This window comes from Schistocerca serialis, chromosome 1, assembly GCF_023864345.2.
Source record: "Schistocerca serialis cubense isolate TAMUIC-IGC-003099 chromosome 1, iqSchSeri2.2, whole genome shotgun sequence".
Classification (NCBI taxonomy): domain Eukaryota; kingdom Metazoa; phylum Arthropoda; class Insecta; order Orthoptera; family Acrididae; genus Schistocerca; species Schistocerca serialis.
The window spans coordinates 876,115,883-876,140,932 of record NC_064638.1 but is presented as its reverse complement, the minus strand read 5'-3'; the positions used below and the strand labels follow the sequence as shown (position 1 = coordinate 876,140,932).

At 37.0% G+C, this 25,050-nt stretch overlaps 1 protein-coding gene across 1 annotated transcript in view; it reads right to left on the bottom strand.

The window, feature by feature from the left end:
• LOC126486396 (E3 ubiquitin-protein ligase TRIM37-like) overlaps positions 1-25,050 on the bottom strand; it is a 305,290-nt gene that overhangs the window by 76,531 nt on the left and 203,709 nt on the right. Inside the window, 2 exon segments of the mRNA XM_050108945.1 lie at positions 1,286-1,486; positions 19,911-20,044. Of these exon segments, the coding sequence (XP_049964902.1) occupies positions 1,286-1,486; positions 19,911-20,044 (335 nt within the window).

The window sequence follows — 25,050 nt, the reverse complement described above, 5'->3', positions numbered from 1 at the left end:
TACTTGAATTTGTAATTAACATTTTAATGCTTTAGTATATTAAATAAGCTAAATATTAGTAAGCTAAATATTGAGATAATTTTAAAATCTAATAGGTTTTATATTGAACTCTGTATAAGCCAATCTATACAAACAAAGAGACCAGTAATCTTAAAAACCACTCAAACACAAAAATCACTTCATGTATCCAGGAGATTCATCCCTACAACCGGCCGTCATAAGAGGTATAGCTCCTAATGCCAGGTTACAATTAATTTTCTTATAATTTTGGTGCAAACTACATATTGTGTGCAGTAGCAAGTTTCAGGATCAGGTGCAACGAGTTCTCAATAATGTTAGTAATTAAAACCAAAGTAGTCACAACAGTTTTTCCAATGAACGGGGCTGTACAGTAATTTCTCTGAGATAATTGTGACAAGTGCAATACAAAACTTGATGGCACTGTACTTCAGACACAAGTAATTTGCCTGACACCAAATGCCGGAAATAAGAGAATAAATCCTAGTTACCCACATTTACCCTGCATGGCACAAATATGATGATAAAGCTCATCCTGAAACAAACCTAAGTTTCGTGCTACTTTATTTTTCAGTTGTGCAACAACTTCACATATTAATTTTTTATTTGTGGTAAATATAATATCACAAAATGTAATCCGATGAATGTATTAAATATAATCACATTCTACAATTATGATTTCTGGATTATTCATTCTGTCAGACTAATGTGAGAGTCAACTTGGTTAAAGAACGTGCTGCAAGACTGAAGATACCATAGATCAAATGCAAACAGATGCAGTACCACTCTAATATAAAGTGAAAGCCTTAAATCATGTCATAAAGTATCATTTGTGACTGGTTAGGTATTACGTTTTATGCTTTCTAATAAAGGATTGGGATTTTTCATTCATATTTTTTCTCCCCTGATAAATTATAATGCAAAATTGCTTGAAACACTGACTTATGTGCATGTAAATGACATTTTCTATATTTGTTCAGCCAGTAAGGAATGACTGCTGCTGCCTATGACGATCAAATGGAGAACTCAAACAATTCAAAGCACTAATTACAGTATGAGATGGAAACATACAACTCAAACATTGCAAATATCTCCAACTGATTCCAAATTTTATTGAAAAAAAAAAATCCAATTTCTTTACACTTGTGCAGCAATTTAATGGAGAAACCAATCAGTATATATGACCTGCAGATGAAGTCAGGGAAACATATTCTTGTATCCAGTCAACTAAATATTATCTATTGTAATAAAAATAACTGCTTCTCACCAGATGGTTCAGACAATCGGTGATGGCTTTCAGGAAGTGACTTGTCAGTGGCTGCTGTTATACAGGCCATGTCCAGTTGCAGTGTATCAAGGACGCTGCTTGCAGTTGCCAATGGTTGTCTACCTGATCGACAACTGTTAATAACACTCATGTTGCCCCCATTGCGCCTGGAAAAGCTAGCAGCACCGCTGCTGCTGCCACCTGAGACACAAATAAAAAACATCACTAAAGATAGGAACATGACTTTCCATTTCACACGAATCAGTTTAACAGCATTTCACACAAATCAGTTTAACAGCTGTTAAAATCAACTACACAAAAAAATGTTTTTTTACATATGATGATGACTACTACACTTCTCATTCTTGCAAAAATATACTGTCATATAAAAGTGCATTATATATGAAAGATATCTAAAATGTGGTTATTAATGCAATTAGAGGAGGAGGAGGAGGAGGAGGAGGAGGAGGAGGAGAAATCTGCCCCAACTTTTTGCCTTTACAAATGTCTGCTTGTGTCTGTGTATGTGCGGATGGATATGTGTGTGTGCGCGCGTGTGTATACCTGTCCTTTTTCACCCTAAGGTACGTCTTTCCGCTCCCGGGATTGGAATGACTCCTTACCCTCTCCCTTAAAACCCACATCCTTTCGTCTTTCCCTCTCCTTCCCTCTTTCCTGAAGAAGCAACCGTTGGTTGCGAAAGCTTGAATTTTGTGTGTATGTTTGTGTTTGTTTGTGTGCCTATCAACATGCCAGTGCTTTTGTTTGGTAAGTCACATCACCTTTGTTTTTAGATGTATTGTACTTTCTGATACACTAGTAATAACAGTTTCATACAATAACGTTTTTACAAAAGATTTCTCAGCAGCCTGACTGCCTTTGAATGCCACATGCACAAGAGCTCTCCAGAGGCCATTTCCCTGGTGCCAGTAGCGGCTATTGCAACAATGCTGTGCTCTCTCACCCCGTGTCTTACGTGTCCGCCACCGCTCATCACTTTGGAGAGTATAGCTCGATAGCAATGGAGGCAGATGACCCGTTTTTACGTGCTGATTATTGTATTACATTAATATGCCAAGACACGAGTATGTCTAAAAAATCTAATTATGTATCTCAATACGCTGTTTAATACTGTTATTAATGCTTTATGGCTCATTTCTTTTCCTTTGGAAGTGATATCTTGTGCAGTGTTTTCATTAGGAATTTGTATGTTCTCATCAAGCCACTGCGTTGAAATCAGTTTTACTGTTGTTGTTTGCTTTCTTACAGTAAATATATGCACTGAATTGCATGAATACGTTGCAGTGCATGCTCTATAGCAATGCTGGCAAACTGCATATTCTGAGGTCCATGTATGGATTCATGGAGAACGTAACACTGATCAGAAACAATATTTACGATATTGAATTTGATTTTAACCAAGAAAATTGATCATTTTTGAAGCTACCCAAAGTGGAAGGAAGTAGATAACACCAGTGTCAGCAAATGTCCACAGGGGTCCCTAATTGCTACTACACAGATTTACCACAAAGGAACTATATTCACTTCATAACTATTCTCCTGACATATGGGTGGTAAGTGATAAACAAAACCAAACTTGTCTCATCAGTAGTCAAGCCGATGTTCTTCAGACACATCTATACAGTGAAGAAGCTTGGTGTTCACAAGGCAGACATCTATGACCATTAATACAGTTTACTGAGTTGAGTTTGTGATAAGACTTAATGCACAAAGATTTTCTTCCAATTCTGTTAAAGAATCTCTTCAACAATTTTCAGCAACATTAAATAAAACGGAGAATAAGAACCTAAAGTGCACTGCTCTGCACTGCAATAGTAATGAGAACTCACGCTGCCCTTGCATCAGAAGCATCTGTGAAACTAATGAGCTAACGAGACACTGATGGCAACTGGTCTCTCTGATTTCCATAATGCAATGTTGAAGATACGAATGGTTGTTACTTAAGTGAAGTACGGCATTTCCAAATTCCAAAAATTAAATTTTCTTTCTCGGTGTCTCACCTCACATGAGGATTTTGTAGCATAAGTCAGCGAAATGGAAAAGGAAAGCCAAGTGACTTCAGCCGAACACTTCACGACCACATGCACAAATTAATGCACTGTAACAGGGTTGCCAAATACGAGTATTGCAAGCATGCTGACAAGTCTTTGCTGTGCAAAGGGGTGACAATGTAGTGATATGCTTGTCATGTTCGTCACATACAGGCTCTCACAGGGGAGATGTGAGTGCATTTGCTTTTTATGCAGCATTATCATCTAATACCTATTAATGATGCCTTTCAGGCTATCTATATTTGAGGCATTCAATTAGTTTTAACATAGAATTACTCATTTTTTATGCTTTCCAGAATGGAAGGGGGCTGTTGACACCAGTGTTAGATATTTTCAGCACAGTGATATCAAAGCTAGTGATATTTGTTTCCAATATAACTTCCAATCATGATTACAATTTCTCCAAAATACAAATGAATAAAACACTTACTTTGATAGTTTGCAATGAAAACTTACTTCAGTGAAATACAAAGAAACAGCAAATCAATCTTCCATTGGAAGATATCCAACATTTTATACCCTAAAACTGAATGTGCTGGTTTGCGCTACATACAGACAGAATTTCTTGACTACCATGAGAATGCAGAAGTACACTGGTGGGGATGTAAGCAAGAAGGAATACAGTTAACTAATTATTCGATGTCACAGAGTAATCAATTCATTTGAGTATTCAGAACAGAAGAAACTGAAAATTATGTTCATTAACACAAAAATTACACTGTATATGAGGGCAATGTGTAATTCTATGCTTTCAAGGCTTTTTCACCTTCAAATATATACGTATTGCATTACAAACTAGCCTGTTCATTGTTTTAATAATGTTTCCTTCTTGTTTGGTCACTAAACGATGAAAAGAATCCATGTCACTTATGGGTCCTTCAAATCTTCCCCGTGTCTCTTTTTATGTGTTGTTGCTTGGCACTCTATGCCTGCTCCCATGAGGTATTGGATCGAGCTTGCCAGATGCTTACAAACTATATTCAAAATCTAATGTCACAAGTGAGACATGCACTTTATTATCTAGAATTTTCATGTAACAAGGGACATTCAATAAGTAATGCAACATTTTTCCCCCTTGAAAGCAGGTTGGTTTTATTTCAGGATTCCAATACATCATATTATCCCCCACTCTTTTGGCTACAAAACCTTATTTTTCAACATAATCTCCATTCAATACGATGGCCTTATGCCATCTAAATGGGAGGGCCTATATAGCTGCATCTTTTATGTAGTAGCCAATGTCATGCTGCATCAATAATTACATAAAAAGTTGTCACAATCAGCCTTGTAACATGCAAGCAATCCTCCACAGATGGTATTTCGTTGTTCTTTGTGGTCTTCTGTTAGGCAGTGAGGAACCTAGTTGGCACACAGCTTTGAGTACCCCAACTGGTGGATGAATGTGTCAGCACTATCAACAGACGTGTCCAGTTGAGTAGTGCTTGTGATCCGTTGATCACCTTTCATACCGCACTCAGAGGTTGGACAGGGGAACAATGGGGGCAGAGGGGAAGGAACGCGGACAGGGAGGAAGGGACATGGGGAAGGAAATGCAGCCCCGGAAGGAAAAAAGGGCTGCAACACCTCAGGGCCCCATGTGCACCATGCAGAAACTCACAGAAGAACTATGAGCCCACTAGGTGGTCGGAAGACCAAAATCTAGCCAGTACGGTTGCTGAGTGACCAAATAAAGAATTTTGAAACACTTACTGATTTTATTAAGACCAAAACCACTTGGTGTGTTTGTATAGATTGGGTGTCAATATTTTACCTTCAAAGTCATTGTACGACTCTCTCATTGATCTTCTCACACACATTTTAACTTCTGTTCAGCTTTTGTTTGTCTGCCGGGTTTTGACTTCTCTTGAAATTCTGAAGAAGCTCTTTGTTAACGTAGCAGTTTTGTAACACAGTTATTAAACCATGGTGGGTCTTTCACATCCCTTAAGATGTAACTCGTAACATAATTGTCAAAGGCATACTGGATGATGGTTCTGAATTTTTTCAGTGTGTGCTCCAAATTTTCATCACCAGTACTGAATATTTGATGCTGACTTCTCAGATACTCTTCAATTTGTTTTCTGTCACTCTTGCTAAACAAAATTTTTTTTCTATATTCCTTAACAATGACTGCAATACCCATCATATAGTTGCTACCACAGCCTTATGACCACTGATACCTTCCACTATGATAACTGATTCAGGAAGTCTGAGTCTGTTTGCTGCTAAGAGATCTAAAATGTTGCTTCTTGAATTGGTTCTTAATTATCTGCTCAAAGTAATTTTTGCACAACACATTCAGAATAATGTCACATGAATCCCTGGCTCTGACACCATTCTGACAACATGACTCTACCAATCTACACACAGCAATTTGAAGACATGCCATATTACTACAGCATGTTAAGGAAAGTTAATGTATTAACAATATAAAGCAGATATCTCTGAAGCACTCTACCACTATGAGTAATTCGCATTTGGAATCCATGATAGCCTCATTAGATATTATCGAGTTTTTTACAGCAATAAATACACCACCATCACTAATGATTAACCTATCCTTATGATAAATATTCCAATCTGAACTCAGGATATCATTGCTATTCACTTCTGGTTTCAACCACCTTTCTGTTTCTAATACTGTCTGAGCATTATAACTTTCAATAAGTGATACTAATTCTAGGACCTATCCTTGCATGTTCCTCCAGTTTACTAATATGCTATTACCCTTTCCTATACCCAATCTGTGAGGATAAGCATTCTCTGAGAAAATTGTGGCTGATGCAACTTCCGTTTTGCAAGGCAATTCATCTCTGATCCCAATGAAGGGGGTGGGGTATTCTCTAACCTCACATGCCCCATGAAAGCTCTTGCAAGATCAGCATGACAAGCATTTCACTGCATACCTGCCCCCAGCACAGCTAAGACTTAGCAATGTGGTTGAAATATTGGCAACCCTGTGACAGTGTATTCACTTCTGCATGTTGTCATGAAGTGTTCGATTAAAGTCACATGGCATTTCCTTTCCACTTCAGTGACTTATGCTACATAATCCTCATGGAAGATGAGACATTGCGAAAGAAAATTAAATTTATTAATTCTGGGAATGCTGTACTTCATACAAATGACAAGTGTGTGTATCTTTAACATTGCATTATGAGGCTCTGCGATCCATATGGCAATCAGAGAGGTAGACCAGTTGCCATCAGTGATTTGTTAGCTCAGTGGTTCCACCCATGTTCTGTAATGCAAGGGCAGCGTTAATTCTCAGTATTAATCATGATACAGTCCAGTGCACTCTAGTTTCTTATTTTACATTTTATTTAACAGAGCTACAAATTGTTAGAAAAAATTCTTTAACAGGATCAGAAGAGAACTGTTACAAACACAAAGTCTTCTCAGAATCTCAACTCAGTAAGCTGTGTTAAGATCACTGACATCTGCCTTGTAAATATCGAGCTCCTTCACTATACAAATGTCTCTAAAGAACTTCGACTACTACCAATGACACAAATTTGAGTTTTATTTGTCATGTAGGACCCAAATGTCAAGGGAATAGTCACAAAGTAACTACCGTGTTTACTCGAATCTGAGCCACGCATTTTTTTCCGGTTTTTGTAATCAAAAAAATCGCCTGCAGCTTAGAATCGAGTGCAAAGTAAGCGGAAGTTCTCAAAAATGTTGGTAGGTGCTGCCACAACTAATTTCTGCTGTCGAATATATGTAGCGCTACACAGGCATGCACAAAGATAAATACTGGCGCCAAAACCTCTGCGTCAGTAAATAAATTTAAAAAAAGTGGAAGACGAGATTTTTTTCTCCGCCCCGAGTTTCGACCACTGCATTTTCATACATTATCCAACGAAGTAAATACAAATTCCGCATTGTTCATCTTCGAAAGTAGCAGCATTTCTATGTACTATGAAAATCCGACTGGCAAGACTGTTTGGGATGTTTGTCAATATGGCCAACTCTACTTTCTGAATTTTTTCCTACCTGTGAGAAGAGATGGTTGCTAATAGGAACTTTTATGAATTGTGAACCACATGCAGTATTCTCTTCACAATAAGAATAATACGAATATAAACATTTTGCCATGTATTCTTTCGTGTTTGCTGCTATCTCATTTAAATCCTGTCTGCCTAATAAACTACGAAACTAGAGTGAGACAACAGCAAACGCGGAAGAATATACATATCATGTCATGTTTATATTCATATTATTCTTATGCCTAATAGTGATACAGTCAGAAATGAAGCACAGCAACTGACTAGATTTTTAATTCGAAGATGACTAATTTCTGTGCAGAATTTGATGTACTAAAGAAGCACTTCTATCATACACAGTCTATTATTTGGTTCTTGTTGATCATTATCACAGAAATCGTCAGTGTAAGTAACAACAAATAGCAGTCTCCTGCCATTGTTTCGCTAATGAGACAATTCCTCTCTCTCTCTCTCTCTCTCTCTCTCTCTCTCTCTCTCTCTTTTTTTTTTCTTTTTTTTTTTTTTTAAGCAGCGGTAGCGCGCACAAAAGCAAGCCATGCCGCGAGCGGCGACATGTTGTAAACACTAATTATCAGAATGCAACAAACAAATCATGACACAGTACAGTAATGCATTTTCAGCTTAGAGTGACATAAACACCTATAACAAAGAGAATGGCACTTATCAGATCAAAGAAAAATAAGCAATCAATTCAAACCAAACGAAGCACGTGAAAAAGGAAGGGTACCCGTATAAATAGGGACGGAGCGCCTGACGCATAGCAACGGCTACCTGGTAAAGCTTCACTGCTAAGCTTATGACTTGAACCAAACTACTGTAGCTGTATCATCATTCATTCGACCTAAATTGTGTCTCATATTACAATGGACCAACTTTGTTTCGATTTGGAGGTGCGGCCTAAAATGTTTCTCTCCCCTTGAATTTTGAGTCTCAAATTTCAGGTGCAGCTTAGATTTGGAAATTTTTTTTTTCCTTGATCTCGAGTCTCATTTTTCAGGTGCGGCTTAAATTTGAGTGCGGCTTAGATTCGAGTAAATACGGTATAGTTCCTCTGTGGTAAATCTGCCCAATAGCAATTAGGTGTCCAGGTAGACGTTTACTGACACCGGCGTCAGCAACTTACTTCCACTTTGGGTAGCTTCAAAAAATGGGCAACTTTCTTGTTTAAAATCTAATTTAATACCTTAAAGATCATATTTGATCAGCGTTAAGTTCTCCATGAAGCCGTACATGGACCTTAAAATGCGCAGTGCGCCTGCATTGCTATAGAGAGCATGCATTGCATAGTATTCACACAGTTCACTGCAAGTACTTACTGTAAGAAATAAAAAGACAGTGAAACTGATTACATCATATTTACATACTGTGGCTTGACAAAAACACATGAATATTTGATGCAAACACTACACAAACACTCGCTTCTAAAAGGAAATGAAATGAAGCATTTATAATAATATTGAACAATGTAGTGAGATCTTATAATAGGATCACAAACAATAAAATAAATTTTGAGCCATACTAATGTCTTGGATATTAGTGTAATACAATACTAATAATATAAGAACAGGTCATCTATGTCTGTTGCTATTCTATTAAGCATGAAATGCAAATCATGGACTTCTTTGTGGAGTATACTCACAAACTGTAAAGTTTTTGAGACTCCCCAAAGTAATGAGCAATGGCCAATGCTTTCGACACAGGATGAGAGAATGCAGTGACCTGGGGTGTTCAAAGGCAGGCAGTTTACCGCAAAATCTTTCGAAAAAATATTATTGGACAAAACTGTTATTACCAGTTTTCCAGAAAGTGAAATACAATGTAGCTGTGCTACCATTACACTTAGAACTTCAGCATTCAGATGAAAGGCACTATAAAAATTTAGGCAACAAGTGGTTTCAACCGCAAGACGTTGCATGCAGATGATGCTCTGCTTACCACTAAACCATGAGTGTAGACGAAGCATAAGAACCCTAATAGAAGATTTCCTCCAGGTGCTGAAGCAGGCCACACTGTTGCCAGATTGTACAGATAGCTGGACATAGAGTAGAGCTGGACTTACAGTATTATCAACATGGCCAGTTTATTTGTCCCAATTTGCAATCATCATGGACTTAGACTCTACGGCAGCTGGCCACTGGCCAGATTTTATGTCACACAGAGTAAACTAATTGTGTTCTATCTCAGAAACCATTCTAAATAGGACATATGTCCATTTGACATACTTTGCTTCAAATTATCATTCCTATCATATCCCTGAACATTGGCCAATCCTCATGTCTCTGCATAAATAATGTTATTTCTTTTGCAATGATTAGTTCTCACTTTTAATGAATTAATGTTTTTAGACACTGAATGCAACAGCTAACATCCATGTATGTTTTTCAACAATTTGTCAGTACTTAATCATGGTAAATGTAGTACCAAAGCTATATGCTGCACAAGTACTAGTGGCACTGAAACATTGAACAGAATATTTTTATTGCATTCAGTTACTGTGACAGAAGCTTAATGTCACACAAAATGCCACTGATTGTGGTGAGTCTTGTGTACTTAACAGCGTGGTGCCATTACGGAAACACTCAAGCCAAAAAGACTATAAACTTTATAAATTATCCTTGAAACCTTTGTTAAAAACCCACACCCTCACTCCAAAGTGTTTTTTCATGTACTAATACAAACATTCTTTTAAGAAAACCTAAAATTGAAGACATTATTTTATCTATTTAGGATCTTGTTGAACTTTGTGACTGTTATTCATGTAAGGACTGTACAGGGGAGAGGTGGGTAGAGGGCGGAAAGAGAGGGATAGAGGGAGGGGACAGGGGAGAGGGGAGAGGGATGAAGTCTGTCTTGTTAGTTTGTAGCATGCGAGAGGTAGCTCCTGGAGTTACTTCTCTTTAGTATCAAACAACTAATAGCATTTGGTTAAAGGTATGCTGCAGAACAGTGTTGTCAACAGTAGAATGTGTTTCAGTTGTCTCTCAAGTTTTGGTTCCAATAAATGTATAGTGTTTCTTGTTGGAAAAATAATGAGCAAATAAGATCAAGAAAGACCATTTAGCTTTGGATCTCGTGATTAATCTGAGATTTGTCCATTAAAGTAAGATCTCCAGTTTCTTTCCATATAGAATATATGTTTAAAAATATGGTTACTGGCAGTGGAAGTTACATTGGTGGAAAGGCTGGAATTTCAGCTATTTTTAATGTAATTACCATTGCGTTTGATGCACATCTGCATGCACTGTGACATTTTTCACATATCCTTGTCATAGAACTCTCCTACCACATTGCACTCTCTCTCTTTTTTTCAACTCATCGCTGGTCTGGAAATGCATTCCACCCACATGTGACTTCAATTCAGGAGACAGATGAAAATCACTAAGTGCCAAGTCTGGGCTGTATGGGCAATGGGTGTGGATGACCCATCTGAAATGGGCCAGGAGTGAATGGGCAATATGGAGATGGAGTTGTCATGATTTGAACACACACCCTTTGTCAGCATTCCCGTTCTTCATTTTTTAATGGCACAAAGCAAATCTTATAAAAAGACTCAGTTGTGAGGAGCATTGATTGTTGTGTCGGTAGGCACACACTAACTCAACAATACACATTTTCTGTCCCATAACACATTGGCCATTACCATGCTGACAGACAGTGTTTGTCTGAACTTTCACAGTTTCAGAGAAATTGAATGCCCACCAATGACAAGACTTTTTCTTGGTTTCAGGTGGAGTGTTAACACATCCAGGTTTCATCACCAGTGACAACTGAATCCAAAAATTCCTCACCTTGTTCTGCATAGTGCTCCAGGAATTTGCGGCTCGCTTCAACACATTGCCGCTTCGTTCTTCAGTGAGAATTTTGGAGACCCACCTCACACACACCTTGTGATAATGCAAACATTTGGTCAATATCTTTTCAATTTTACTCCGACTTCAGGGATCCATTCACACAGCTTGTGAACTGTTACACACCGGTTTTCAAGTATTTTTGTCTCCACTTTGGAACTGTTTCAGTTGACACTGAAGGCTGACAAGAACACTGTTCATCATGGACACTTGCATGTCCATTCTTGAACACATTAACTGATTTTCCCACATTTTTGATGTCCATACTGTGGTCCATAGACTTTTCATAACTGACAATGAATGTCAATGGGGGTAGCACTTGAAAAACAAGTCATTGCACGCAACTCTCACTTGGTGGGAGAAGTAAGGGAGGGGCTCCATCATGAACGGCTACCCAGTCAGGACTGAGCATCGCAGCAGGCTCATGTTGCTGGGATCTGAAGGGAGGGGGCAGAACGGTGGGGGCGCAATTGGCAGCTACACATCAGTGTTGCCGTGTGTTGCATAAAAACATTCCTCACACCTTCAGTCCCCTCAGACACCTTACTTTATGGACACATCTTGTAAGAGTTGTGCTGAAGGGTTCAAATCACTTCTAATGAGAATGGTGCACACAGCAGTCGCATTCATGCGCAGAAAGGCAGAAGTTTTGAAACCTAGCGAACAGAAATGAAATGTATGGAAATTATGAAAGGCAACATGGAAAAGATACAATTATGCCAAGTTTGTAATGTTACTGTGCAGAAATACCAATGTTTGGTAAATTAGTAGATCTTAAAAAAAGTGTGTGTTAAATTCATTCCATAAACTAGGCAAAAAGCAATCCTAAGATTTTTATTTAGGAGGCATCATTAGTATCAATCTAGTTCAACAGACAAAAAAGAAGAATGGGTAAGTTCAGCCCAAGGCTTTCTCAGTTTCAAATTCAAATCTCACTGGTGATAAACAATGTGTTTCTAAAAAGGCATTTCGATCACTTCACAGCATACAGTAGTGTGATTATAGATTGTATTTTTTCATGGTATTAGTTTTTAAACATCTGTTTTTCGGCAAGAAAGACATAGCTTGTAATGGTCTCAGATGGCTATTTGCTTTTATTAATAACTTTCATATTATTGGTTTGATGTATAGGGAGTAATAATAATAATAATAATACAGATCACAAGTATACACAACATTTATTACCAGATACCCGGAATTAAAATTTTTAACAGAACAACGACTAGCTGATCAGATCCGTGCAATAATAAAAAATAACAGGATACCCCAGTCACAATTAGAAAACATCAAACAACAATTACAACAAATACTGGAACAAAATAATGTGCAATCAGAAGAAGAAGAAAATACAGTAATGGACTCAAACATCCCAGAGCAAACAAACAAAGACCAACACGCATCAATTAAACAATCAGAGGAAAACGAAATCTCAAGACAGCCACCAGAACAAGCACAAATAGAACACGAAGAGACACACGTGTTAGATACAGAAGAGAAATTTCAGCTGACATATATAGAATACAAAGACACAAATACAGACATCAGACCATTCTAGCATAGACCACCAAATAACCCACAAGTCGAAACAACAATAAAAACTATCAACACAATCATACACAACAAAATAAACGAAAATACAACTATGGAAGAGTTACAACTACTGGTTTATATAGGAGCACTCGCTACACTAAATATACACACTAGGCAGAGATCAGAACAAACCAACACACAGAAGAAACCCACAAAACCAGCATGGCAACACAGGCTACAGATAAGAATAGAAAAACTGAGAAAAGACATCAGACAGCTAACACAATTTATAAGAAATGAAATATCAGACAAAAAACAAAAAAGGTTAGGTAAAATCTCACAACAAGAAGCAATAGAGCAATTAGATGAAAAGAAGCAGAAATTACAAGCATTGGGCAAACGACTTAGAAGATACAAAAAAAGTGAAAATAGAAGGAAACAAAACCAAACATTCAACACAAACCAAAAGAAATTTTATCAGACAATAGATAACACACACATTAAAATAGACAATCCACCAAACATAACAGACATGGAACACTTCTGGAGCAGCTTATGGTCAAACCCGGTACAACATAACAGGCATGCACGGTGGATACAAGCAGAAACAGACACATACAAGATGATACCACAAATGCCTGAAGTGATAATTTTGCAACATGAAGTCACCCGAGCAATTAATTCTACACACAATTGGAAAGCCCCTGGAAATGATAAAGTAGCAAATTACTGGCTAAAGAAGTTCACCTCAACACATTCACATCTAACTAAATTATTTAACAGTTACATTGCAGACCCATACACATTCCCTGATACACTTGCACATGGAATAACCTATCTGAAACCTAAAGATCAAGCAGACACAGCAAACCCAGCTAAATATCGCCCCATAACATGCCTACCAACAATCTACAAAATATTAACTTCAGTCATTACACAGAAATTAATGACACATACAACACAGAACAAAATTATAAATGAAGAACAAAAAGGCTGCTGCAAAGGAGCACGAGGATGTAAAGAGCAACTGATAATAGATACAGAGGTGACATATCAAGCTAAAACTAAACAAAGGTCGCTACACTACGCATACATTGATTACCAAAAAGCCTTTGATAGTGCACCCCACTCATGGTTACTACAGATATTGGAAATATACAAAGTAGATCCTAAATTGATACAGTTTCTAAACATAGTAATGAAAAACTGGAAAACCACACTTAATATCCAAACAAATTCAGATAACATCACATCACAGCCAATACAGATTAAGCGTGGAATATACCAAGGAGACTCATTAAGTCCTTTCTGGTTCTGTCTTGCTCTGAACCCACTATCCAACATGCTAAATAATACAAATTATGGATATAATATTACTGGAACATACCCACACAAAATCACACATTTGCTATACATGGATGATCTAAAACTACTGGCAGCAACCAATCAACAACTCAACCAATTACTAAAGATAACAGAAGTATTCAGCAATGATATAAATATGGCTTTTGGAACAGACAAATGTAAGAAAAATAGCATAGTCAAGGGAAAACACACTAAACAAGAAGATTACATATTGAATAACCACAGTGACTCCATAGAAGCGATGGAAAAAACAGATGCCTATAAATATCTAGGATACAGACAAAAAATAGGAATAGATAATACAAATATTAAAGAAGAAATAAAAGAAAAATATAGACAAAGGCTAACAAAAATACTGAAAACAGAATTGACAGCAAGAAACAAGACAAAAGCTATAAATACTTATGCTATACCAATATTGACCTACTCATTTGGAGTAGTGAAATGGAGTAACACAGACCTAGAAGCACTCAATACACTTACACGTTCACAATGCCACAAATATAGAATACATCACATACATTCAGCAACAGAAAGATTCACATTAAGCAGAAAGGAAGGAGGAAGGGGATTCATCGACATAAAAAACCTACATTATGGACAGATAGACAATTTAAGAAAATTCTTTCTAGAACGAGCAGAAACTAGCAAAATACACAAAGCAATCACTCATATAAATACATCGGCTACACCACTGCAATTTCATAACCACCTCTACAACCCTTTAGATCACGTAACATCAACAGATACGAAGAAAGTAAATTGGAAAAAGAAAACACTACATGACAAGCACCCGTATCATCTAACACAGCCACACATCGATCAAGACGCATCCAACACATGGCTAAGAAAAGGCAATATATACAGTGAGACGGAAGGATTCATGATTGCAATACAGGATCAAACAATAAACAGCAGATATTACAGCAAGCATATTATTAAAGATCCCAATACCACAACAGATAAATGCAGACTTTGCAAACAACAAATAGAAACAGTAGATCACATCACAAGCGGATGTACAATACTAGCAAATACAGAGTACCCCAGAAGACATGACAATGTAGCAAAAATAATACATCAACAGCTTGCCTTACAACATAAACTTATAAAACAACACGTTCCCACATACAAGTATGCACCACAAAATGTACTGGAGAATGATGAATACAAATTATACTGGAACAGAACCATTATAACAGATAAAACAACACCACATAACAAACCTGATATCATACTCACCAATAAAAAGAAGAAATTAACACAACTAATCGAAATATCCATACCCAATACAACAAATATACAAAAGAAAACAGGAGAAAAAATTGAAAAATACATCCAACTGGCTGAGGAAGTCAAGGACATGTGGCATCAGGATAACGTTGACATTATACCAATTATACTATCAACTACAGGAGTCATACCACACAATATCCACCAGTACATCAATACAATACAGCTACATCCAAATTTATATATACAATTACAGAAATCCGTAATTATTGATACATGTTCAATTACCCGAAAGTTTCGTAAATGCAATATAACATACACCGTACAGTTAAAAGGAAGTAAGGAAGTGACGCTTGATCAAGGTCCGCGTCACTTCCCATTTTTAACCAGATTTAACGTCTGAGGGGGGGGGGGGGGGGGGGGGGGGGGAAAGATGAAAATAATAATGATAATGAAAATAATAATAATAATAATAATAATATTTATCCAGTAAAATTTACAAAATTCTCACTTTGTTTAGGAAATGATGAAGAGAGAGCATGTAAAATTTTAATTCATTGCTTCCGCTTACATCATTATTGTCGATAAAGGTGATAATATTTATCAGGCACACCAACTATATATGATTTAGAAAACTTTCACTCACTTTCACATGAATAACACAGCACATGTTCCTTTCCAGTGGGTAACTAGGTGGTGGCAGGAAGAACATCCAGCCACTCCTTAAAATACCAATTCTTAGGACTAAAGGTAGACATAAGGATTTCTTTGAAATATTACATTAGAGACCTTGTGCAGTAACTCAATGCTGCTGTCTTCACTACAAGAATGGTCACAACTGTCCCTGACCATGAAACATGAAGAATAGTTTACTTAGCTTACTTTCACTTTATTGTCTCTTATGGTGTTATATTTTAGGGCAACTATGTGCAGTTATAAAGAATATTTTTAGCCCAGAAACAGTCAGACTGATCTATGGTGTATGTTCATGAACTTCATGTAGGCTGTTGTTCAGCTGTCTCAGTATATTAACTCTATCACCTCTGTACATATATTCGATCATGAGAACTGTTACCGACAATGACGACTTACTAAAAAGAAACAGCAACACTCATTCCACAAATATCGGACAGAAAAACAATATTCACTTTGGTAACAAAAAACGAGGGACAGACGAGTGAACATGCTAAAGCAGATTGTCAAAAAGCTGAAAGAAATGTTTGTCTGTCCCTCGTTTTTTAAAATTATTAAGACCTTTATGAAATATTTTATTTTTACTTCGTAATTTTATTATTTTGCCAAATATTATTTTATGACTATCTGTTTTTTTTTAGAATGTATGCCTTTAATGCTTTAAGACTGCATGTTGCTAATTCACATTCCTTTATTTCTGACACTACGGCTCGTAGTACCATAATTTTAAATTCCTTCCATTTTCATTATTTTTATAAGACTGGCATGCAACATAAGACATAGCAATGCCTTTTAAAAATTGTCACATGCAAACATTTGCAATCTACATAGGAACTTCATTGACAATATTTCAAAAATATGCACAACTACTGTGCCCTCTCGATTTTCTTCTTCTTAGTATTGATCTGTAAGAATTAATTATTATGTATTGAGTAATCTATATAAATGGAAGTCTCTTATTACACAATGAAATCGTATCTGTGCAGAATGTACTACACATGTCAGTTAATGATTTTTGCAGCCTCCTCATTGAAAAGCAGCCTGATGGAGCGTCTATCGTTTCAATAAAGACATGTTGCTGCTCGACAGTACATTGTCTGATGTGACAATGTTTGCCATTTGACTTTCACAACAAGTTCATTGGAAAGAAGCCTGCTGCCACATCTTTGGAATGGCGTCTAACTTCACCATGGCAACCAGTGGTTCCAAATGGTTCACTAACAGGCCTTGAGAGAGCAACCCATGTACTGTCTAAACGATGTTCATTTATCCTACATGTTTAAATATTTTTAACGCTTCTTAATTGACAATAGCTGTTGAACAAGCTAAGTTTTGTGTGTGTCTATTTTCATTTCTTGTCAATGTTCTTTTAACTAAGAAATTTAACATTGTTTTTCAACCTATAACCCATTGGTTAGCAATGGCATCATTCTGCCAGAAGTGGGCAGAGCCTCCAGAATATATAGTAAGACGTGTACTGGTTTCTCCAGTAATGATTTATCACCAGAAGGAGGTTCTTAGTCATTGGTAATTCATAAATTTATAGCTTTCTAACTTTATATATTTTCTTTAATGTATGTAGCCCTCTGATCAAAGTTTTGTATATGACTTTTAGGTCTGAAGATGACCACAGTTGCGGTGTTGAAACTGGTCACTGGAATAAATAATTTGTGATCAAGACCGCTTTTAATAGTAAATATTTGTAATAACATTGATCATTGTATACTCCCACAATGTATGCAACAGTAATTTTTAAGACCAGCTCAAATTACATGGAACCTGGAAATACCTGGGCTAAAATTACTGGAGCTCTACTGTATATGCAAAGGAGCCAACTTTCAGCAATCAGCAGTTTAAACACCCTGAAGAGTAATGCTCAAGCTGGTTCAAACATCAAATTTACATTTTTTAAAGCCTACAGTTTTCTCATGCAATGTGATCATATATCATACATGGGACACTTCTAACTGATGAAAAGATGGCACGAATAAGTAATCAGAGATAATAATCTGTGCATCATGAAACAGAATGCAAGACTGGGGTGCAGACGAGTGCCGGGGGAGGGGGGTTGGTAGGAAAGAAAACACAGCGACTTCTGAGATAACAGTGCACATAAAAATTCACAGCTCTATGAATCTAGTGGACGTCAGGAGGCTACTGTGATAATAGTGAACTAGTGTGGGATGTAAAGCTGATGAATGAAGCGGAAGCGGTGACAAAGATGATGGGTGTGGAGGTATGTGAAAGAGAAATATTTGTGGCAACTGAAGACAAGGGAACTGCATGGAGAGAGAGCTTCCATCTAAGCAAATCAAATAAGCTGCTATTTGGTGGTGGTGGTGGTTGTGTGTGTGTGTGTGTGTGTGTGTGTGTGTGTGTGTGTGTGTGTGGGGGGGGGGGGGGGGGGGGGTTTCCAACTGGCCCAAGATGTGGAGCAGCTACTCAAGTTGGCTATGTTGTGTTGGTTGCAGGCTCCACCGGGCATGGTCATCTTTGCCTTTGGCCACTGTTTTGTAATGGTCATCAAATCGGGCTCGCAGCTGGTCATCATGCTCACATAAAGGGCTGTGCAGAAGTTGTAGATGAGCTGGTATATGATATTACTGCTTCACAGTTGGCTCCACTTTTGATGAGGTAGCATATGCTAGTGACAGATCTGGGTTAGGACGTATCTGGTTGAGACATGGGACAATTCTTGTACCTGGCTGTTGTATACAGATAGGCCGGAATTACAGCTGACATAAGGATGGATCAGAATGTCTCATAGGCCAAGTGTGCAGTACAAAAAAACTCTGCAAAGATGGGAGATATTTTTGGGAGAATAATTTTCATTTCAGTTGAAAATGAGAGGTAGTGAAAGTTGCAGTGGATGATGTGGTCCAGGTGTTCAAGTATGTAATGATAATGAGTAATAAATGGGATGCTCCTTTGCACCCAGATAGTGGGAAAAATAAGAGTGTGGGAGAAGTGAAAGTTTTGGCATGAGTCAACGTTCTGGGCAGGATGTTGCTCAGCTTTTCAAGTACGCCATCTAATGGTAGTGAGACTGGCTTTTGGTGTAGAAAGGATGGAAGCTGTCAGTTGGAGATATTGTTGATCATTAAGATTTTGATAAATTGGAGGTTTTTAAGAAGCCATCAGAGAAGTTGAGATTGAGATCCACAAAATCTCCTCTGAAGGTACAACAGGAGAAAATATGCTAATGCTGTGGGGGATGAGGAAATTATATTTTGACCCTGGCAATAGACCATGAAGATATTATCAATGCACCTGGACAAAATGAGAGGTTTTGGACCTAGAGACTGTAATAATGATTCCTCTACACTGCTCATAAGCCCATAAACATGGTGGCATAAGAGCGCACAATGTGAATACCCATGCCCATGATATGGGTTTGCTTCTATATCTTTTCTGAAAAGAGACAGTGTAGTATTTCCTATGAATAAGGAATTAAACTGTGGGTCTGGAGATGCTGGAAGAGGTAGTATTCGATGACAGGAAGGCTACTGTACTGCGAGATATTAACTGAGCCAAAATGTCCCAGAGTTCTTGTTCATGTGCCTATCTACAGTCAGACACTTCCATTTTATTTACGGTAAATAACCTTTCCTCATTCCCTTGCTTGTATGTCACCTAGGATTTTCCATACTGATTACAAAAGTTTCTTAATTTCAAACTCAGTTATTTAATTTTTCCATAACTAACTGATCATGAATGGAAACATAATATGTTTGGTGAACCATTCGAGAAAATTGGGAAACAACACAGTTGTCTCACTTGTATCAAAGTCAAATTCTGCTAGTTTCAGCACTCTGAAAACACTGTACTAAATGCATACACCCTTTTCCCAGAATTTTAACTGAGGTATACACATTACCAGAAGTATAGAGAGAAGAGTTCCACAATGCTTGCTGTTCCTGTAGATTTGAGCTGTTTCTATCCTGCATCTCAAACAAATGTAACAACATTATTTCATCTTCGAGACTTTCCGAGACAGACGACTTAGATCTCCTGAAACACAGAAAATATTGATATTAACTTCAAACTGCTTGTCATAATTACATGATTTGCAAAACTCTTGAAAGTACTGTGGAGTAAAACATGATAAAATTCTCTGTGGCAGAGTTGGGGGTATTGTGTGTGGCACAACATAAATGGACTTTTAAATGATGTGTGTACAAAGGTTTGCAGGCAATTCTTCACTATCATACTGGCAAATGTTAATATAACTTCCCCTATTCTTCATAAACATGGCACACAAACAAGTAAAACACAAACAGAAAATTTATTTTTTGCTCACCAACTGTGTACTCATCTCTCCTCATTTTACATTAATTATTACAAGAAATGCATCTCTGACATGTAACCTAAAATGCAACATAATATCAAATAAAAGTATGGTTGGCTTGAGAACTGCAGTGCTGTAGGTACTTCAACTTATAAAAGCACAAAATTATGAGGTAGATTTGCTAGCAAGTACAGACCTTCAGGAAACTTAAAGTTTAGTGCATTACATAGACCCATATAAAAGTATATGAAACTATTATAGCTTTCCGAGGTACTATCTTTTGTACTGTTATCTTTTGTATCGGCAATACTAAAACTCTCTCCTCCTGAAGGTAAGTACTAAACTATGATTCTGCCACATAATTTTGTACTGTACTAAAGTACAGTACGTATGCAAAAGTTGGTGGTTGTCAAAATGTTATTTATATGCAACTTCATACTAACTGAGGACTACAGAGCCTCAAAAGTTCGCATTTCTGTTCTGCTCTGCTCTTCATCATTAACATTTTCACATCCTGAACAAAATTCACACCCTCCAATGAATTATTCACTTGTTGGATTGTGTTATAAATTCAGTCATGTATCACAAAATTTTTATTAACCAGATAATTATTTTAGGTCAGTTATGACTACCTTCAACCTGATTGAATCCACTCCATTACATAATTCATGTAACTGCATACACAGATGGTATGGTACAGTTACACTGAGCAGCTATTCAAGCTTTGTCACAAAATCTACAAATTCTTCCGAGTACCATGGACACTAATGTTTATGCTTTAGGCACCTAACGTCTTTAAAGCATTAACAAGCCTGGTGATTAATGTTTAGATTTTGAGATGGAGCTTGCATAGCTGATTAATGTGACTATCATCTACATAAGCAATGGCATGGATTATGTAATGCACTGGATACACTCAGGCCTGAAGGTGGCCATAGCTGACCTGGTTAATAAAATTTTTGTGATTGAAGACTAGATTTATAACAAAACAAGTATTTCCTGGATCTATGTGAAATCTTATGGCAAATATGTTGCAACTTGTGAACACCATGCTGTTTTCAGCATTATTTCAATTAAAATAATAATACAGCCTAGGTCTCATACATGCCAGCTGTTTGGTTTCTGTCAACTTTTATATGTAAACTGTCACCATTCATACACAGCTAACAAACACAAATGGTATATATTCCAAGCACTGTGAATGCACAATGTTTATGCTGCACTGTGTCATTTTGCCATAATTTATCAATATTATTTTCTGAATGGTCTTTCGAAGATGGAATCACAAGTGCAAAAGATATGGGGAACACTCAAGTTTTGATATTTCTTCTGTATTCTTCTTTTAAGTATCTTAATCTATGACTGTTTCACTTCCAGATAGATGTACGAGGTGTATTTCAGAACTAAGGCTCGATGACCAATATTTAACTGATGATAGGCCTGAATGAAGTTCTATGCATGAAGAGCTGACTATTGATTCTTTAGGAAAGGAAACTACTGCAATGTTCGTTTGATTCAGCAGTCACTCGGTAAGAGCAGATAGCGATGGCCAAGACAATAACAGATTCCGCCAGTTGTGAAGTGCATTGTGCAATTAGTTTTTGCTGGCAAAAGGATCTTCAGCTGCTGAAATTCATCATGAGTCTAGTGAACAAAAAGAAACATTATCTAAAAGTTTTTAAATGACATTTTGTATGCACAATATTAACATTGATGTAAATTGTCCTTTCTAGATGAACAATGGTGCTGATGGGCTTGAAACTAGTGAAGGTTGGCTTTAGCTCTGCATGTCATTGTATTCCAGTTCATGAGACTTAATTGTGGTCCGCCCAAAACATCCTATATTGTCTCCAAGTAGCCTGGATTCAGCGATTGGGTATGATTTTTTGCTTCGCCATGCAGCAACTTTTGTACACCAACAATTTTTCCTTTATAGTTTCACAGCGAAACAAGTACAAGAAAAACTTTTGCTTTTTAACAACCTTGGAAATCATATTTTCCAAATAAGCACTTTTATTATAGAATACTGTTAGATGTCTGCTCGGTACAACCCACTCCCTTAACATCTTATCACCGACAGAAGCAACTAATTAAAAACAACTGAACATAGTCTAATCTTCAACTTCCATTTGACACTTCACACATATTACATTTTTTTTGTTTTTTTTTTTTTGTTTCCATTACTCTGTACAATTTACCATAAGCTGTTACAAGATAATAAAGTTTATTGTCAAAACAAAAGGAAAAAATATGACTCTCTTCATTTGAGATGTTTGGGTAATTACAGGAGTGATGCCTAGTGTATGGACCTGAAATACTGAGTAACAAACAAGCTTGAAAATAGTGTCGAGAATTTCAAAATGGCCACACAAATGTTCACAAACAGTGAAGATGCAACATCAGTATTCAGACCACAACATCATTGATCAAGTGAACCAAAAACTTCATAGTGATTTGCGGTTAGTGGTCAGGCTAATTAATTCCAAAATGTTGCTCGAACATCAATTTACAGGACTGTCACTGAACAGCTTGGAAAACACAAATTGTGTGCGAAATGGGTTCCAAAAATACTCAACAATCAGCACAAAAGAGCGAAGAACACAAAGTGGGAGAGTTTTTGGAGCACTATCGACAAGACGGAGTGATTTGCTTTCCCACATTGTTATGTGTGGCAAGACATGCATATCTTACACCAATGTAAAATCGAAACAACAATCTATCCAGAAGCATCAATCTAGTTCACCCAAACAAGAAAGTTTAAGCAGTCTCCACTCGCGGGTTGAAAACGTATGGCTACTGTATTTTGGGAAGGAAAGGGCATCCTTTTGATTGATTTCACGGACCATGGGTTAACAATGGCAGCTAACATATACTGTGAAATGCTAACCAAACCGAGATGTGCAAACCAAAATCGACACCATGGTAAACTGCTGTCTGGGCTGTTGTCTGGAATAACTCTCTTTCATGACAATGCACGCCATCGCACCGCTGCTGGAAGAGAGAAGAATATTTAGGATTTTCATGGTGAACTTTTTGAGCACCCTCCATACAGTTACAACCTTGAACCAAATGATTATTTCCTCTTGATCCATTTTAAAAAGTAGCTGTATGGACAATGATCTCAAAATGGGGATGAACTTGAGACTTGTGTAAACTGGTTCCGTTCCTGGCAGCAGAGTTCTATGCAGAGTGGTTAAATAAGCTGTGCACTGCAGAGTGGTTAAAGAAGCTGGTGCAGCATTACAAAAAATGTGTAGATGTGAATGGTAATTACGTGGAAAAGTAAATAGATATGTAGTAAAGTATTACAGTCAATAAAAACTTTTCTCAAGAGCTCATTTCTTTTCTATGACCAAATGGACCTTAATTTTGGAATACACCTCTTATATGAGAAAGGCGTGGAGCACATATCATGCTTACTGTTTAATGCTTGTAGCTTAGTGATCTTAACTTATATATTTGGACACTATGTGAAAAAAGATGGTGTCAGATAAAGATTACAGATAGGAGAAAGCACTCAAGTTAGTATTATGATCTTATCAACTTAAATTTTGTTTCGCACTAACCAAAACCACTAAAATGAGATAGCAGTATTGTTACAAGTCACAAAATGACTAAGTGAAAATATTTTTGTGAAATAATATTCTAGATTTTATATTTTGGATTATACAAAGAGTCAACCGAAAATTACATCAATGTTACTGTCTCCAATGTGTAATAATATTTTCTCCAAGAACCGAGGGCATAAAGTAAAAACACACATACCCAAAAGGTACTGACAATGGAGGCAACTCTTAAACGTGCACAATGTCATGAGGGAAAGAACAGAATGTTGGTAAGAGCAACTAAATGAAACCTTTCACATGAAAGGAAGAGAGCAGGAATGAAGGTAAAAGATGTAATAAGATGCAAACAAAAACGCTTTGTCATGAAATATTTGAAAGTGATTGTTGATATTCTTTAAATCATTATTTTGATTTTCTTCTGCTTTCAAGAGAGGAACAGGGCCAACTGAATTTTGTTTATTTCCAGAGAAGAAACTGGCAGTTTTACCAAAATTTTCTTGAACTCTGGACTCCCTAGTCCTGAATCAGTAATAGTCAGAATAACTTAAGTGGCTGATGTTTTCATTTTGTCTTATGTTAACATTAGTGATCCAACATTGCTGTGTACAGCACTGTAGTTGTAATTATGTATACAATGTTGCGTGGTTGTGACAACATTATCTGAGGAGGTAAGAACAAAACTGCGAGCTGTGAACTGCAGAATTTCAGTGCTCTTACAAGCCACTGGTAGAATTGTAATCTGTCATGACTGTCTTGTTGTCTTGTGGTATGACAGGTAGTACACACTTTAAAGAGATGTGAGTAAAATAGGTTCTTATACATAATTCACCACATAACAGCAGGGTTGATAATTTCAGTTAATCATTTACTTGTTGTAGCCCCTGTCCCTCCATACCTGGTGAGCAAAATGCACAAGAAATAACATGGTCCTCTACACTTGTTGAGTATAATCTTGTGTCTGCAAATGATAAACATAATGTACTGAACACTATTTCTGATTGAATGGAGCACTGTAAATGTTATTTAGCATAAATCACACTGATCAGTTCATAAAAGAAGCTCCTGAATCACAGCAAAGTATCACAATTTATTTGTCTTGTGCAATAATTGACTCAATTTCAATTTTTTTCACTGTCCAAAGTGCTTGGAATTGATAATCTTAT